The sequence below is a fragment of the Balaenoptera ricei genome, chromosome 14 (genome assembly GCF_028023285.1).
Source record: "Balaenoptera ricei isolate mBalRic1 chromosome 14, mBalRic1.hap2, whole genome shotgun sequence".
Lineage (NCBI taxonomy): Eukaryota > Metazoa > Chordata > Mammalia > Artiodactyla > Balaenopteridae > Balaenoptera > Balaenoptera ricei.
Window position 1 is genome coordinate 20,306,087 of NC_082652.1, and position 17,400 is coordinate 20,323,486.

At 54.8% G+C, this 17,400-nt stretch overlaps 2 protein-coding genes across 10 annotated transcripts in view; one reads left to right on the forward strand and one right to left on the reverse strand.

Moving 5' to 3' along the window:
* LOC132347254 (uncharacterized) overlaps positions 1–5,495 on the forward strand; it is a 22,119-nt gene extending 16,624 nt beyond the window's left edge. For both annotated transcript variants that reach the window (XR_009497150.1, XM_059893635.1), the window contains one exon: positions 3,955–5,495. Coding sequence is in view for 1 of the 2 variants with exons in the window: in XM_059893635.1 (XP_059749618.1) it covers positions 3,955–4,149 (195 nt within the window). In the remaining variant the exon portion in view is untranslated. The remainder of the gene's footprint in view (positions 1–3,954) is intronic.
* A 4,859-nt stretch (positions 5,496–10,354) lies between these two features.
* DEPDC5 (DEP domain containing 5, GATOR1 subcomplex subunit) overlaps positions 10,355–17,400 on the reverse strand; it is a 91,909-nt gene continuing 84,863 nt past the window's right edge. For all 8 annotated transcript variants that reach the window (XM_059893870.1, XM_059893876.1, XM_059893874.1 and 5 more), the window contains 4 exons: positions 16,052–16,223; positions 13,241–13,301; positions 11,172–11,254; positions 10,355–11,023 (listed from right to left, as the gene is read on the reverse strand). In XM_059893870.1, the coding sequence (XP_059749853.1) occupies positions 10,731–11,023; positions 11,172–11,254; positions 13,241–13,301; positions 16,052–16,223 (609 nt within the window). In that variant the 3' untranslated portion in view covers positions 10,355–10,730. The remainder of the gene's footprint in view (positions 11,024–11,171; positions 11,255–13,240; positions 13,302–16,051; positions 16,224–17,400) is intronic.

Here is a 17,400-nt window from a genome sequence, read left to right on the forward strand (position 1 = left end):
ACCTATCACTGGGACTTCTCTGGCGGTCCAGTGGTTAGGACTCCGTGCTTCCACTGCAGGGGGCACGGGTTCGATCCCTGGTCCGGGAACTAAGATCCCACATGCCATGCAGAAAAAAAAAAGAGAAAGAAAGAATCTATCACTACCTCCATCAACCTTATTTCATAAACGAAAGGGCATCCTGACACACAAAAAAGGAGGACAATCTGAGAATTAATTTAGCTTTATGAGAACACCTTATAGTGTCCCTATTTTTCTCATTTTGCCATGTCCTGGCTCAGACTCGAGGCAGGGGGACTGGCCCAGGACTGAAGCCTGCGAGGACCTCTGTTCCAAGCAATCAAAGGAAATACCATCAGCCAGAAAAACCCGAGCAGAGCACTCGGCCTTCAGGACCCCACAGTTACCCTGTTTTGAGAGGGAAGGAAGAGCTGGATGTCTGGCCGTGAGCCGGCAGAGCTCAGGAAGCCAGACAGACTTCCCCATCGCGTCGCTGCTTCACATCCAGTTTCTATCTTGGCTTCGCCGAGCAAAGGCTCTCCCAACTCCTGTAACTCTGTGGGCACTGTGTGAAAGAAGGCAGCACACAAGCAGCGGCTACCCCAGGCCACAGTGCAAGCAAGTGGACCCTACTGGAAGTCAGGAGGGCTGTTCCAGCTCTGTGGCCAGAGGCCGGTGAGAAAGGCTGGTTGGTTCTGCAAAGGCAGCAGATTTTCTCTTGCGGCGTTGTGTGCCCAGCCCAAAGGCTTTCTCCCCACTCCTTCAGTTAATATTTACTGAACACTTACCATGTGCAAACACCGTGAGTACAAAGGTGGGCAAAGGATGACTGGGTCTTTGCTCTCGTGGAGCTCAGGGTCTCGTAGGAAAGGCACGGATCTATCCAGGGAAGGAATGAGTGCCCGCTCACAGCTATGACAAGGGCTGCAGCGCAGGTTCACAGTGCCTGGGGGCGTGCAGGGAGGCTGAGAGGCCATGACCACACTGAGGGGGCTTCAACCAGGGGCAGGAGGAGGGAAAGGTCATTCCAGGCAGAGTGCCTGGCACGGGACAAGCATAAATCACACGAAGAACTGACATAAGGCCCGTGTGACTGCAGGGGATGGAGCAAGGGGGAAAGTCATGCAAGGTGAGGCTGGAGAGGGAGGTGGGGCTGCCAGGCTACTTCCAGGGGCTTGGTCTCTTCCCAAGTGGATTAGGAGGCCACTGAAGGGTGCTGAGCAGGCAAAGTGGCCAGGTAAGTGTTATTACTTGAAGGCAGAGAGGAAACACCAGTCAAACTGGTGATGACGGTGGTGATCACAGCAGGAGAGCTAACGGTACTGAACGCTGGGTCCCATGCACTGCAATTAAGCCTCTTCCTGCATTAATGTAATTCTCACATTCGCCCTATGAGGTGGGCACTGTTACTATCCCCACTTGACAGCCGACAAAACCGAGGCACAGAGAGAATAAGTAATTTGCCCAAGGTCACGTAGTTTGTAGGTGGTAGAGCAGGCAGGTAAATGAGCAACCTCTGAGCACTTAAAGAAATTAATGTCTTCAAGAAGTCAAAGGACAGGGAACTGCTGTCCTACAGGAGAGTCCGGGGACAGCAACCCGGGATGAACCTGATTTGTAGCTTAGGCCCTTGTGGTTGGTTCTGTGAACAAGCACTCATTGAGCGCCTACTGCATTCCAGGCACACTGTGGTAAGTACTGAGGACGTGGAGGGGATGAAAAACAGTCCTGGAACCTGCATTCCAGTGAGGAGAGAAGACAGTGCACAAGTGTGCCAGTGATGCAGGTGGTTTTGGGTGATGACAAGGGCTGTGCGCGGGAGATAACAAGGTAGTGTGATGGGCAGTGGCGGGCAGAGGGGTGGTGCTTCTCTAGACATGGGAGTCAGGCAGGGCGACAAGCGACACCAACAATGAGGAAGCAACGGAGCCATGATCTTGGGAGGAGGATTCCAAGAAGAGGGGAGAGTCATGCAAAGCCCCCGAGGCAGGGGCAACCTTGGGACGTCCACAGAACAGAAAGAGGAGACACTGCATGGTTCAGAATGAACAAGAGGAGGTGAAAATGGAGATGGAGGCCTCCAGAAGCCCAGGACCCATGGGGCAAGGAGTTGGGGTTTCATCCCAAATTGTTGGGAAGTCACTGGAGGGTTTTCAAGCAGGGGAGGGATGCAACCTGTTCTGCGTTTGAAAGACAGTATGTTGGTTGCTGTGAGGAGAGTAAATTCTTCAAGGCAAAGGAGGATGCAGGAGGACCAGTCGGTGGCTGCTGCATCAGATAAAGGTGGAGATGGGAAGAAGGGTCAGATTACAATATATTTTTGCTGATGGATTAGATCTGGGGGTTGAGAGAAGGAAATACAGAATAACTCCAAGGCTTTCAGCCTGAAAAACTGGGTAGATGATGGTACAGTGACTAAAACTGGGAAGACTGTAGGTAGAGCAGGTTTGGCTGGGAGCTGGGAGGACGCAGCTAAATCAAGAGCTGTGTGTGTTTTTTATTGTTGTTGTTCTTGCCTTTTTTTTTTTTTTTTTGGCGCGGCTTGTGGGATCTTAGTTCCCTGATCAGGGATCGAACCCCGGGCCCTCGGCAGTGAAAGCATGGAGTCCTAACCACTAGACCGCCAGGGTATTCCCAAGAGCTGTGTTTTAGACACAACCAGTTTGTTATGCTCTCAGGTCTCTAGAGACCGGCCAGGAAGGCAGCTGGACAAACAGGTTGGAGTTCAGAGTTCAAGGCTAGAGGTCTCACATGGAGACTCACAGGCAGGTAGATGGTAATTAGAATTACAGGACCAGGTTGCCCGGGTAATGAGATGCAGAAAGGAGGTCCAGGGGCCCCGGGCTGGGATCCTCCAACGTGCGGAGACTGGACAGGGGCCCAGAGGCCAGCAAGGGAGGTCATGAAGGAGGCATAAGGAAAGCCCACCAGCTCTGCGCCAACCAACCCTGTAACCTCAGGCAAGCTGCTCTCCACCTCCAGACCTCAGCTTCGTCTCTGTAAACCAGAAGCATGGCCCCACCCATCGCCGAGGTGCCTTTAGCTTGTGTGACACTCCCGCGGCCCCTTGCCGGGAGAAGAAACCAAAGCTCAGCCTTGCCCACCTCGTTTCCAGGCCTCCTACAATCCGCTCACACCGGATGAAATACAAAAATACAGCAAAACCCAGCCCAAAGGGCCACTACCAAGGGGCAGGGGGCAGGGCAAAGTCACGGTGACCTGGAGTAGAATCCAGACTCTGCCACTTGTCAGCTGGGTGACCGCAATCCTCAGTTCCTTATCTGTAAAAGTGGCCAGTAATACCCAGCATGAGGGGTTGTTGCTAGAACAAAGCCAGGTAGCAAGCAGACCACCTGCACGGCTCCAGGCACGTGTGCCCTGGGCCAGGTCCTTTCCCCTCTAGGAAGATTCCTTCCCTGAATGAGAAGAGAGGGATTCCAGGGTGGCTCTACCGTTGCAGAATAATGCAGTCCTGCTGCCGGTCAACCCCGGGGCTGCCAGCCCTGCGTCACCCCAGCCCCTCGCCTGCAGGCACGTGGCTGCCATCACAGAGACTGGCTGATCAGTCATCTGCCGGAACCTGGGGCGCCGCGGGGGCTGGGAGGTGGGAGGGGACATCGGCTCCTAGGCTGGCCATGGCTGTGGACCAGAGCCTCTTCCCAGGCTGCATTAGCGTGGCTGGCAAAGCGCAGTGAAATGACAGCAGGGAAATGCTTTATCAGAGAGCTAGTTGGAACTCAGGCCAATGTGTTCAGCCCCGATGACGGCTCCTGGCTCCGTGTCTCTTAGAAGCAGCCCTGGGCGGGGGGTGGGGGGGGGGGTGGGGGGGTGGGGGGGTGGGAGGGTGGGCGGGGAGGCAGGAACTGCAGGCACAGCCATTGGAGGGGGAGTCGGGCTGGAGCCTGGATTCCTGGCCTGCCTCAGTCACAATTAGACTAATGGCTGCACTTACAGGTCACCTCCACCGTGCCAGACGCCGCGCCAGTGCTTTCCGTAAAGGCTCATCAACACCCCTGCAAGGACTGCGAACATGTTCCTACTGAAAAGATGAGGAAACTGAGGCAGAGGGAGGAGAAAGGCTTGCCCAAGGTCCCCCAGCCTTCGACACTCCTCTTGAGGATGCATCCAACAGGCGGAACTCTTACATAGCTTGCAAGATCTTGCGTGATCCGTTCTCTGCAGTGACACCAGTCCCCCATCCCTCTCCCTCCTGCCCCCCAAGCTTCTTTCCATCTCAGGGTCTCAGCCTCTTCCAGCCAGCTCTTCCCCCTCCCTGCCGTCTCTGCCCTTTGCAAGCCCTGCCATCCAACAGGTCTCCACAGAAATGCCCCGGAGCCTCCCCTGAGCCCCATGTGTGGTCGGGGGCCCGTCAGACCTCCCACAGTGGCCTCTCCATGGCCTTTGGAGCACTTTTCACAACTATTCTTATTCCACAGCCATAACCATAGTTATTTGTGTGGTTTTTGTTCATGCCCTTCTCCCTCCTGTATCCACACAATGCCTGGCACACAGATGGTTCTTAATATATTGGTTGATGGGAGAGTGGAGGTTGAGTGTGTGAACAATGAACAAACCACAAGTGAACCTCCCTTGTGCAGCGATGGGCTGGCTGTGGCTCTGCCAGGAGACCATCTCCCTTAGAGCCTAAATCATAAAAACTGGAAACAGTATCTTCCAATCACAGGGATGCTGCCCAAGGAGGCGTGCACGGTGGGAAGTAGACCCCAGCTCCCTGTGTGGTTCCCCAGACCAGGACGGCTTCTCTCTGTCGTCCCCCAGTCTCAGATCCCAGTGGTGGCAGCCAGGCTCCTGCAGGAGGTGGTGGTGAGAGGGTGGTCGGACTTGCCTCTTGTCTTGCAAGGGGAAGTGTGCCCCATTTCACTTCTGCTTTGAGGTGAGACACATCCTGTGTGTCAGACCACCCTGGAGTGCTCCCATCCTCCGAGTGCCAACCACCAACGGTGGCTAGTGCGGTGGTCAGGCCATGGGGAGGCCAGACAAGGCCCTCATCACTGTGCAGGGAGTCTAGGCCACAAGCCCTGTCCTCCCTACTTCCAGGACATGGCTGCCCCACCCTGAAAGCCACTGTCGGTGGGCTGCTTTCTCCCACATCCCCCCCTTCTCTCTCTAAGGGAAGAGCTGTGAGGTGGAGAATCCCTGAGCCCAATCCTTCCTCTGCCACGTGTGTGCTCAGTAACCCAGGGTAAGTCCCTCCACTTCCCTGAGAAACGGGCGAACTGTCCTCAGACTCCAGCACTAGGCCAATGGATGCACACTAGCTTGGGGTCCAATGTTACTTTTCTTCTGCTTCTCTCCCTCCCTTCTCAAGCTTCCAACCGGCTGGTGGTGTACCAGGCTCTCAGTGGACCTCCAGACACATTCAAATCAGAACGTTTGGATGGCCTCAATGCCCCTTTCTCTAGTCTTCCCCAGCAGCCCCTGTGCAGAATTAAGCCCCCTCCTCTATTTCTGTAGTGCTTTACATGTCTGCTGCCCTCCACCAAGAAAGCAGGGCCGCCTTGGTTCGGCTTTGCATAAATGTTGGGCTGAAAAAATGAATTCAACCGATTCTAAATGAGCACCTTTGTGGGTTGGGGACCCACAGTGGAGGATACAAGATGAGCAAGATGTGCTCTCTGCTCTTGGGGAGCTTAGATACAGCTGGAGAGGCAAGCCACGTGTAAAAGGGAAGGGAAACACAAGAGCCGCATTGTAGCACGTGGGCGCTAAATACAACCAGGATTCTGACCCTGGTTCTGTCCATAACCTGCTATGTGCCTCTAAGCAGGTCTCTTAGCCACTCTGGTCTTGGAACCCAGCAAGAGTAATTGCTACAGGACATTGGGGATGGGGATGCCATCAAGAAAGGATTCAGATCTCCACCATCAGGGGCAAGTGGCGGGCCCTCTTCCTCCAAAGTCACAGGAGGGAGGGGCCCCCCATCTGGACCTCTTTCCCCATCAGAATCTAGTTCAGGGCGTCTCAACATCAACACTACTGACATTTGGGACTGAATAATTCTTTGTGGCAGGAGCTGTCCCGTGCACCATACGGTGTCCAGAAGCAGCCACTGGATGCAGGTAGCACCTCCTGCAGTTGTGACAACTGTCTCCACATGTCCCTTGGGGGTCAAAATTGCCCCCAGCTGAGAGGCCGTGGCCTCTCCTGGTTCTCCTCCAGCGCTGTAGCCAGGGGCTGGACAAAAGTCTCTCGGGCTTGCCTCTGGCAGAGCCCTGCCCACCCCCTTGTGTCAGCTCAGGTTCTGAGGACACAGGGCTTGAGGAAAGGCAGAACATGACACCTTGAAAAGGGGCCCCTTCCCCAGGACAGCAGCTGATCACGCCTCCCAGAGCTCTCATCCTGGGTAGGAGGAGGACCCAGGATGTGAACCACTAGGGTTGGATGAACATCAAAGGCACTAGGGAAACGTTTCTCTCCTGGGATGCCACGGGCTTAAAAATAAAATTTTCTGCTGCTTAAGAGACATTTGAGGATGAACAGGAATGGGGGGCAGGGGGACGGGAATGGAGCCTGCATAAGCAATCTGGTACGTGAGACTCCGTTCCAGTCACGGCTGCCACGAGCTGCTGAGGGATCGACAGGGACGCCAGCCCTCTCGGAACTCAGCTTCCTGTCAGTTGAGAAGGGGAGGTCTGGAATCTTGTGGGCCCCCAGGTTTCACCCAGACTCACTGCCAAGGGAGACAGCACTCGGAGAGCAAGGGGCCTCTGGGGGTGGCACCGCAGCTCCCCACCTCCCCTCACCCTCGTGGGGGAAGAGGGCGCCTTCTTGGAAGGACAGTGTCGTGATTCACTGAGAAACAGATGGATCTTGCTGCAGCCAGAGAAGCGGGTGGAGGTCAAATTTAAAGGCTGGTGTGACTGAGTTCATGGTACCCGCACATTCCAGGCCAGGCTTGGGGCCAGTGTGAAGGCCAGGAGCTGCCTGAAGCACTTGCAGGGTGAAGTCAGGGGCCAGAGGGGAGGAGCCTTGTGGGAGAGGAAAGACCCCGCACCCTTCCTACCAGAGCCTTGAGGCCATGCCCACACCTGCACCCCAGCAGGACCGCACCACACACGGAGCATAGGAGCATAGTCAGCCGAAAGAGAGAGAGGGGCCCCCAGGACGGAGCAGAGGGCGACGCCTCACTGTCCCAGCTCCAGCCGGAGGGGAGGGGGACAGCGCAGTGGGCAGGGCTGGGTTCTGGGGTCCCACAGACCTGATTCCAGCCGCTGTCGGCTCTGTGGCCTGAGGCTCCGCCACCTGGGGCTCCTACCCACATCTGGTGTGACTCCGGCAAAGATTACAAGATGGAAAGGCACGTAAAGTATGCTACACTGCCCAGAATGCAGGGAACGCTCGAGAAGTGGGGAAACCATTTTTATTCCATGCATCTGAAACTATTCAGTCTTCTCTCCCCCTCTTTCCACTTTAGCAAAACCTCGTGGTGTCTCAGGTGTGTATTGTGTACTTGTTCCTTGTAATACCTGAAGTTTCCATTTTGTTTTGATGGGTCTCTTCCTACAAATGGGAGACGGGCTTCCATGCCTCTCCAACATAGAATTTGGCAGCGTTGGCCCATCCTCTGGGGGTCCCGTGCCTGTAGGGGTCCCGTGCCCTGGGAGGTTCTCTGTCTGCCCCTGCTGCCATCGTGCTGTCACTTGTCATTTCACCCTGCTCTTGAGTTCTCTGCCTTCCGGTGTGTGGCGACCTCTGCTCTGCTTTGGTCTGAGAACCAGATTTCCAGGCTGGTTAGGCCTGCGTGTAAAGTAAAAGGGAAGAAAGCCCAGAGAAGGGGTCTGCAGCAGGGTTTCTCAAATGGACCACCGAGACCGGAGTCACTCAAGCATCTGTTTACAGCACAGAGTCCAGAGCCCTTGAATCAGAATCTCTGGGGGAGGCTGTGGAATCTGTGATTTAAGCAGCTCTTAGGCACAGAAGCCTTGAGGAATCACGGGTGGGACTAAGGCAGCTCCTTCTTCTGCTTTGAAGCCCCTTTGGCTGATTTCTCGTTCCTTCAGTAAAGGGATGTGTTTCTTTCCCCATCATGTTTTCTGCATCCCACACCTGTGTGGTTCCTCACCCCAGACTCATTTCTATGTCCAGGAGGCTGACTGGCGCCGCCCCAGGTGTACAGGGGCCCATGTGCATCCCCCTGCCCCCAGCACAACCACAGAACTGAGAAATGTCTCCAGAGCTGCCAGCCTCGGGCCACAACCCTGTTCCCAGTGGGCGGGAGCCAGGAGGCCCTTCTTCCTGCTCTTAGCAACGCGGCACCTCCGCCAACAGAGAAAACTTCCCAGCAGAAGTTCCTGGGACCCAGATAAGGCAGAACAGCCACAGCTGTTAGAGGAGTGCAGCCTCTTGACCACGCTGACTCCTACACATCCTACAAGGCCCAAGGCTACTTCCTCTTTAAAGACTGCCTCGTCCATTCCTGCCCTCTGTGGTCATTCCCATCTCTAATCCCCTGGGGTTCACAGAGTCCCAGGCAGTCATCATCATCATCATAACAGCTCATGTTTAGGAAGGGCTCACAACCTTCCAGGCACCGTCTCAGCTCTTTATGCGAATTCTCTCAGGCAATTTTCACAACCCCACGAGGGTATTATTGTCTCATTTTTCAGATGAGAAAACCAGGGCTCTGAGAGGCGCAGTAACTCACTCAGGGTCATGTGCTGGCAAGTGGCCCTGCTGGAATCTGGATCCGGTGCCTAGAAAGGTACTAGGCCAGGAGCTGGAGGTCCTGGGTCCTCCTGCTGATCCCACCCTGAGCCTGGAGCAGGTCACTGTCTTCTTATCTGGGAGAAAATGAAGAGGTTGGACCAGATCTCTAAGAACCCCCTGCTCTGGGGCTCTTGCCTTATGGGACCAGCCTCATCTCCACCCGCGGTGGGGTGACCCAAGGCATGTCACGCATGTGTCGGGGACTCAATGGTGTCACTTCTCAACACGAATGAGTGCCTTCCAGGAGTCAATTTAGGAAGGCAGACCGGGGATCCCTTCAAGGTCTTTCTCATAGTTCTTGTGTCCCTCCTACATGCTGGACCCCGTGAGGGGCCCTGCAGCGTGCACCAGCTCCCTTGATCTCACCAACTCACTCCTCTCTCTTTAGCTGAAGAATGTGCCAGAAGAAAGTCCCAGCAAGTGAGCTGAAACGGGTCAGCAAATAATGACAGTGTCGCAAGCACAGAAAAAGAGAAATACTCAGAGGCGTGCTCGCAGGTGTGTGTGTCCGGGTGGGGGCTGGGGAGGAAGCTGAGGCCACACCATCCCTATTTAATAGGGGAGGAAACAGGCTCAAGAGACAGAACCACCCCTGGTTCTCACAGCTAAGAGATGGCAGGGCTGGAATTTAAAGCCAGGTCCTCTTGGGCCCAAGCCCACTGCTTTTCTCTTTCCACCAACTAATGGCTATCACATCCTTACACCCGGTGGTGGCCTTGCGATCCGCACACGTCCTCCGAGTCTAACCAAACCGTGCCCTCCCCAAAGGCCGGGATCCGCACCTGGGCAGCAGGGAGGGAGGGAGGTGGTGGGCGGGCCTGAGGGACAGGTGGGAGTCTGATGGAGGAGGAGGACTGAGTTTGACTCCCAGATTCGGTCTTGGACAAGTGGGTGGAAGGAGGTGTGGAGCAGCGGGAGGAGGGATGTGGGGGGGAGGTCTAAATAGGTGGGGGGCACAATCAGAGTGGTGAATGCCGAGTGGAGAAGGGCCTGGAGGGAAAGCAGAGACCAGGTGGGAGGTGCTCCTAGCCATGCAGGAGGAGGAAGAGGAAGTGAGGGCCAGGCTGAGAGCGGCCGCAGGGCTCCTGGGAGAGGGGGACGGACTTGCAGGCCATTGAGGTGGTAGATCAATAGGGCTTGTGATTAACTCGGGGTGGAGGGGAAGTGGCGGGAGGGGAAGTGGTGGGAGCTGTCAGGTCCCCCCACCCTCTACCCCCTGGCCAGTGAGGGCGGGGCTGAGGTTGAGGACCATGCTGAGTCTAATCCCATCGAGCAGTGGGTCCTAACCTCAGCCAGAGTCAACAGAGGCTTCCTTGGATTTTTTTCGGAATGCCGTGACATCTGCGCGCCACACCAGGCTCACCTACTTAGCAAGACTCGCCTCCCACAACCAGGCCCGCGGGATCCCAGCACCTCGTCCTGTCTGCTCATGAGGCCTGCCCGGAACTCTCCTCTCCTGCCCAAGGGCCCGTGAAGAGAAACCTTTCAGTAAACTCACAGCCAGACCCCCAAGTGAATTCTGGAGTCCTCCCCAGCGTCTGTGGCCGTCTCATCGGCCTCCAGGGCCCCAGCGACAGGGCACGACTGCCCAGCCGAAGACAGGATTGCTTGCTGCCCGGGACCAGGCTGGGGACAGAGATGCCACACGGGCCAGTTTATTCCCGTTTCTGCTCTGTACAGCTATATACAGTTGGTGTGAGCCTATGGTACATTATTTCACAAAGTTATCTTACATCCTTTGCACACTCCTCCTGAGCGGGAAGTACCTGCGGACGACAAAGGAAAGGACGCTCACGGGAGCCAGTCTGTTGCTGAGGACATGCACGGGGGCGCCCTCCCACCTGCTCCCGGGTGCCGGAGGCTTCTGCAGTCTTCCTCCTGGAGCAGATGGAGGCTGGTGGGGGCCAAGCAGCACCCACAGCCCCCACCACCCGAGCCTGCCTGACCCCACCGAGTACCATCAGCAGCAGGACAGTATCCCCTGGCCCCTCACCCCCCGCCCGTCACGGGGCGCTGGCGTGCATCTTCTCCAGGCAGCTCATCCAGAAGGTCACCAGCCGGTTGTCACGGTTGACGCAGAAGTCCGTGAAGTCCTTCAGCAGCCGGTCAGCAAATCTCTCGTCGCCGGTGGCACTGGAGCGCCAGGTCTTGGTCAGCATGGTGTTGTAGGCCCAGCTGTAGCCCACCCTCTCCTCACAGAACAGGCTCTGGCTGGTGGAGCTGGTGGAGTTGCGGCGCCGCCTTGGCTGCCCCGAGAACTTGCGCTTGGAGTAGGGCAGCTGCAGGAACACCGTGCCTGTGGGGACAGGGGCCAGGTCACAGTGCCGGGAAGGAGGGAGGGAGGGTGCCCGGGCCAGCCCCCCCGCCCCCACCCCCGGGGCTCCCGGTCCTACCTCAGCCTCCCCCGACCCCACCCCGTCCACGCTGCGCCTGGAGCGCCTCACCTGTGACGTGGATGTACTGAGGCTTGGTCTCAGCAGGGAAGTTGAAAGCAGAGGCAGAATATTTATCTTGAACAAACCCAAACCTAAGGGAAGGACAGGGAGACAGGCCGATGAGGGGCCCCTGGGCTACAGGGACACGGTGGGGGGCAGGGGGGCGTGCTGGGGGGAGCGAGAGTGTGGCTAACACGACTCTCCGACGGCCAAGGGATCTGGAAAGTCTCTTTCGGGTGGAACGTTCAGGCTGCTTCTCACTGTCCTCACCACTTCCCACCACCCCGGCCCCCTTTCCTCTCTGGGTGCTGAGAGCCTCTCACCTGCCCAGCTCTCCCTCCTCCAGCCTTCATCTCCACCCAGCCACCCCCCCCACTCCCTCGCATCGGCCCTCCCCCCTGCGCCCACCCCCAAGACTGTCAGCTCCCCCGGGGAAGGCCCTTATCTTAACTCTGCTGAGCCGGGCCCCTTCCCTTCCTCTGTTCTCCCACACTAAGCACACAGTAGTTCTCAATAAAGGCTTTGCGCTGAGAAATATCATAACTGGAGTCCTTTCCTTAAGGCGAGGAAAGCTGGGACCCTGCCTCGCTGTGTTCTGGAAACAGGCAGGAGGGGCCATTTTTCATCCATGGCTTGTTCTATTCCTGGTTTTTTTATTTCCACAAAGTGCATATATTACACTCTACCTGCTAAGTGCTGTAAAGGATGCATTGGTAGATATGGCCCCTGCCCTGAGTCTGAGGAGTTTATGTAATGAAGCCTGTGATGAGGCAGAACTAAAGCAGGGAAAACCCTGTCTCCTTTCCTGGACTGAGCTCCAGGGAGGTGCTGTGTTGCATCCTCTACAGAAGCTGCTGGCTTTACACGGGCACTTGATAATTACTTACTGAAGAACATGTGAAGTCAGACACATAAATTAAACAGATCGGCTGATGGGCACCGCCAGCTCATCACTGTCAGCTGGTTCTAGCACATGCAGGAGCGCCTCTGGGGTCTGCCCTTCTTCCTCTCTACTTTCCGATCAAGGCTCTCTACTTACTCAGTGTGGATCAGCAGGACCTGCTGATAAACTCGTCTTCCTAATAATAACTACCATCTCCTGGGGTCCTAATAGGTGCTGGGAACGTCAGGGAACCCTCCCAACAACCCTATGAAGGGGGAGAACTCGAAGGCAAAGCACCTCACAGTTCCTCAGCCAGATGCCGGTGGAGGCCGAGGTGAACCAGGCCTGTCCGCTTCCCACATCAAAGTCCTTTCCCACTGACCTCTTCATTGACCGCCCCGAATCGCACCCCCTCCTCCTGGACGGAGGAAGTCAGGTGCCCTGGCATTCATTTCACAGCCTTTACCAAGCATCGAAGAAAAGGGCTGAGTAAGGTCTAAGGCAGGCCTGGGCCGGCTTGGGTGGGGGAGGCCGAAGATTCTGGACTTTATCCTGCGGTTGGTGGGGGGCTGTGCACGGAGGGGGGTGTGCCAGGTGGGGCGGGGACAGCTGAAGGCGCCTGAACAAGATGATATGACACTGAAGCAGGCACAGGAGGCTCTGATTTTCTATGAATAACACAAGGCAGCAACCGGACACTGAGTTAGTGATGTTCTAGAGACACAGCTGGACTGGCCTGGGGGGTACAGCTAAGCCTAGGAAAGGCTCTCCCTGCTATACATATTAGGTACCAGTAAATATCTACTGAACATATCTATTGCTTTTTAACCATTCATTGTCTTCTCAACATGTGTCAGGAGGCTCCTGACAGATTCTACAGTTTTTCGTCTCCTGGAGAGTTTGGCTCCAGGTCTTGTAGGAGGCTGAGGAGAGAGCTCTCTGCTCTCCTACAAACTGGAAGAAGAGGGAAGCAAGTCTGAAAAACTACAGCTCCAGGAACTGGACAGATGGTGCTCATCTCTGAAACCAAGGCAGAGGGACCAGTCGGAGATAAGCAGTGAATCTGTCACTGGCTGTCACTGGTGGACTGGGTCCATCTCCCCAGAAAGGGAATGAACTGGGCTTCACTGTGGTAACTGCTATTTGAGACCAACAATGATGCCTCCCCATGCTTCCCTCTTGCTAAGGGACAAACCTGTGTGCGATGGCTTCCTGGAAAAGGTGCATTCGGTCCCAGTATGTTTCTGGTTCAAAGCCTAAAAGGAAAAAAGAATAAATGCCGAGTTGTGATTCCAAGATCTGAAAATCTCCCTGGGTCCAGCCTTGGGTATCCTTCACTACTCTTGGCAGTGCTCCCCCCTTGAGCCTGAGCTCTGCTTTTTCACACCACCTGCTTTCAGAAGCACCAGCCTCCACCCCAAGGAGGGATATCCTAAAGACAGTAACAGCCCTCAAGCTCCATCAGGGTCTAGAAAGGAGAGGAATATGAGTCCTCAGCGACCAGTGTGAGCTACTAGAACTTGGTATGAGACTCATTCTAATGACCGTCTGTGCCAAAAGCGGAAAGGAGCAGGATGTTAAACTACAACCAAAAGATAAGCTTGAAATGCATGTTATTTGCTTCTAAGGAGAAAAAAAAAAAAATTCCCAGTCTTCCATTTTAGGGGTGGGGAAACTGAAGCAAATCAATATAAAATGATTTTTGGAAACGTGATCAGCTGGGGAGGGGAGGGGAAGGGGCCGGGGCAGATGAGTGCCCGCCCCCACCGCCCACTTCGTGCTGCAGCCTGGCTGGTGTGAGAGCAGGAGCAGGGTGAGGAGGTGGCAGGGCTGAGGCAGCTGTCACACATAAGAGGCAACAGGCCAGGGCTGCTCTCGGGATCAAGGTACTGCTGGGGCAGCAACCACACGAGACCTCGTCCCAGAGGCCAGGGGTGCCCACAGGGGCTTTGTTGCTCTTTCCGTATTTGGAATTTTATATCTAGGATAGATTTGAGGATTCCGGGTAACCAAAGAGCAGAAAAGAGAAAAGACTTTGGCTTTAATAGATAAAAACAGACACAGCGTATTCTTGTCAGATTTTTAAGATTTTGAATTCCCTGTTATCAGAATGGGAGATAACAGGAAGAGAGGTGGCACAGAAGCAAGAAAACCGATTTTTAGATTCAAGTCTTTATTCCTTTCAACTAGGACTCCTTTCGTTCAGCCGTAACCATGGCAACCAACAGAGGATGCTGGTCTTGAAGACTGGGTTACGACTGGCAGGGAAAGCCATCGGTTTACACAGAAATGTCCTCCAGTGCCAGCCCTGCGAGCACCCCTGTGCTGTTACAGCGAAGGTGGAAAACCCCAGAAGAGTCTTTGGGTGGTATGGGGAGAGATCTCACCTTCCCCTCAACATATTAAAAACAGCAGTAGGAGGCGGTGCCTGGCTTAAAGTCATCAGACACAGACATAATCACCTGCCATTTCAGGATGGCAAAAAACAGTCCCCCCTCGGCCACACCGTGAGGGTAAATGAGAACGTGTGTGGGGGGGGGGTTGGGGGGTGCTTTGTAAACCCTAAAGATCCCGGGATCTTCAGCCTCCAGGGGCCGTGGGGCTCACCTGGAATCCCAACTACCACTTAAAACACTGTGTCTATACAAAAATGTCTTCCAAGATGTAAAGAATGTACAGGTGGGCCTTCGGAACAAAAGCTCTTTGCACCCTGGGGATGGGGGGGCCGTTTCTCTGCCACCAAACACAGCACAGACTCATAAGAACTCAGGAAAAAGCATCTCCTTCACCTCAAAAGTTTTTTTCTCCACACTGATAATTTCTACGCCTGAGAATCTACAGGGCTCTGACACACCAGCAGCGACTCTAGCTTTTCGTTATAAAAAGATCATCCATGAGCTCATGGGGTGCTTTGTAGGAGCTAATTACATGCTCATCGAAATGAGTGCTTGGTGATGAAAAGTCCGTGCTGTGTGAAGGCAGCTCATCCCTCCATCTGTCTACACCTGCCCTCAGAGTCTGGTGGACGAGGGTGGAGCAGCGGGTGGGGTCGGCCCCATGGTCTCCATTCTGGGGAAGCACTCTGAGGGGGTCCCGCGTCCTCCAGGTGCTGACGCATCTCAGCTTTGCACAACAGCACACTGTGTCCTGTTTTTGCTTTCAATGCCTCCCATTTCCGGCCCTTTCTCGTGGAGTAGCAGATCCAAGCCTCCAGTGAGGATCAGATTCCTGCCGCCCAAACCAGTAAGGCTGGCGCAGAGGGAGGAGGGTGTAGGGAGAAGCCCGGTGCTGCTCAAGATTTACAGAGCACAGCGCCCTCTCCCACCCACCGTCCCCTCCAGGCCTTACGAGGGTCTTCCTGAGCTAGTGAGGCAGCTCTGGTCGCCCCCATTTTAGGAATAAGGCATTTGAGGCTCAGAGACATTAAGTGACTTGTCCAGGGTTGCTCAGCCACTAAGTGAAGAACCAGGATTAAAACTCTGGCACCAGCACTTCCCTGGTGGTGCAGTGGTTGGGAACTCGCCTGCCAGTGCAGGGGACACGGGTTCGAGCCCTGGTCCAGGAGGATCCCACATGCCACGGAGAAACTAGGCCCGTGTGCCACAAATACTGAGCCTGCACTCTGGAGCCTGCGAGCAACAACTACTGAGCCTGCGTGCCACAACTACAGCAGCCTGCGTGCCTAGAGCCTGTGCTCTGCAACAAGGCGGGGCCACCGCAATGAGAAGCCCGCACACTGCAATGAAGAGAAAGCCCGCGCGCAGCAACAAAGACCCAACGCAGCCAATCAATCAATCAATTAATTCATAAAAAACAAACAAACCAAAAAAACCTCTGGCCCCCTGTCTACAAGGCTCCTTCTTTTCACTGGCCCGTGAAAAGCTGGCCTCCATTTTACCAAACTGAAAAAAAAAAAAAAAAAGCTGGCCTCCAGGCGCCTAGAGAGGCGACCCTGGGGGAAGGGTCTACGCGGGTGACAGGCCCTCCGGAGAGGGGTGTCTCTTACTGTCAAACAGGTGCTCGTTGCCCTCCTTGAGCAGGCAGCTGATGTTGAGCGGGATGAAGAGCTGGGCCCGGAGCGGGTCGCCGTACAGGTAACTGGGCAGTGCAAAGGGACCCTCCAAAACCGGCACCAACAAAAAGCCACAGGAGGTGGCCTTGCGATGCCAACCTTGGACCTGGTGGGAAGCACAGAAACACACAGCGTCACCTCCAAGTTCACTCTGACAAGAGAAGTAACTTCCTGAGGAGCGAAGCCACCCGAGTGATGGCCTGCGTATTGATCCACACGTTCATTGATTAATGTCCGCCGGCTCCAGACCCACCCTGGGAGGAAGAAACACAGTTGAACCTCCTGTGAATCCTTGAAAGACTGGGAGGTAAGCGCACGGCTCCTCCTCACAGCCTGAGCTTCTGCAACTTCAGGGTCTCTTTCGGGAGGAACAGACTAGGGAGAGCTATGTCCTGCCTCTTCTTGCTCCATATGATGTTGGAGGAAAGTCACAGGATATAGGTTAAGTCCTTCTAATTTTGTCCTTTATCAAAAATTTACTAAGTCCAAAGTATCAAATAGGAAAACAATCCACTCAGGCTGGCTGAGAGGGACAAGACGCGGGCTGCAAGATGATCATGGTGGCCTCTGGCCAAAAGTGACAAGCGCTGACCTCGCAGAATGAGAGCTGCTCTCTGCAAGCTCCCAAACGCCATCTGTCTGAAGACTGACCGAGAATGAAAGTTACTGGGGCTTAACGACAAACCTTCCCCACTCTTAGCTTTTCTCCCAGGAACACTCCTAACCATGACCAAAACACCAAGGTCTCTGCTTGACCAAGTAATTTCTAAGGCTTATGTAATATTTCTCTAAATAAAATGTGATTTATAACAAATGTGGACATGGCCTTAAAATAATAATTAACCTACACTCGAGATTCTTAAAAACTTAATAAAATCATGATAAAAATACGAGCAGCTTTCAGTGGGTTTTACATGAATTGATGTGAAAAGTGTACTTTTTAAAAGATGGATGCTAAACTCCTCTGAGGAAATAAATACTCTTCTTCCTGCCAAACTATATCTGTGTGTGTGTGTGCGTGCGTGTGTGTGTTTGTGTGTGAGTGAGAGAGAACGCTGTGGCTGTGTGGTTCTGAGACAGGGTCACCTGGTGGGGCTTCTGAGGAGGACGCTATCGCACAGGGCCAGAGGGTTAGTTCTGGCTGGAGGGAGTGGTCATCCCGGCGCTGACCCGCTGGGGACGAGCTGGTGTCCCCTGCAAGCTGAGCGGAATGGGCAGCTGGGCGTCTTTTTTGATTTGGACCTTAACAATGTTCCCTGGATGGGAGTGTCTCCATGGGAGGG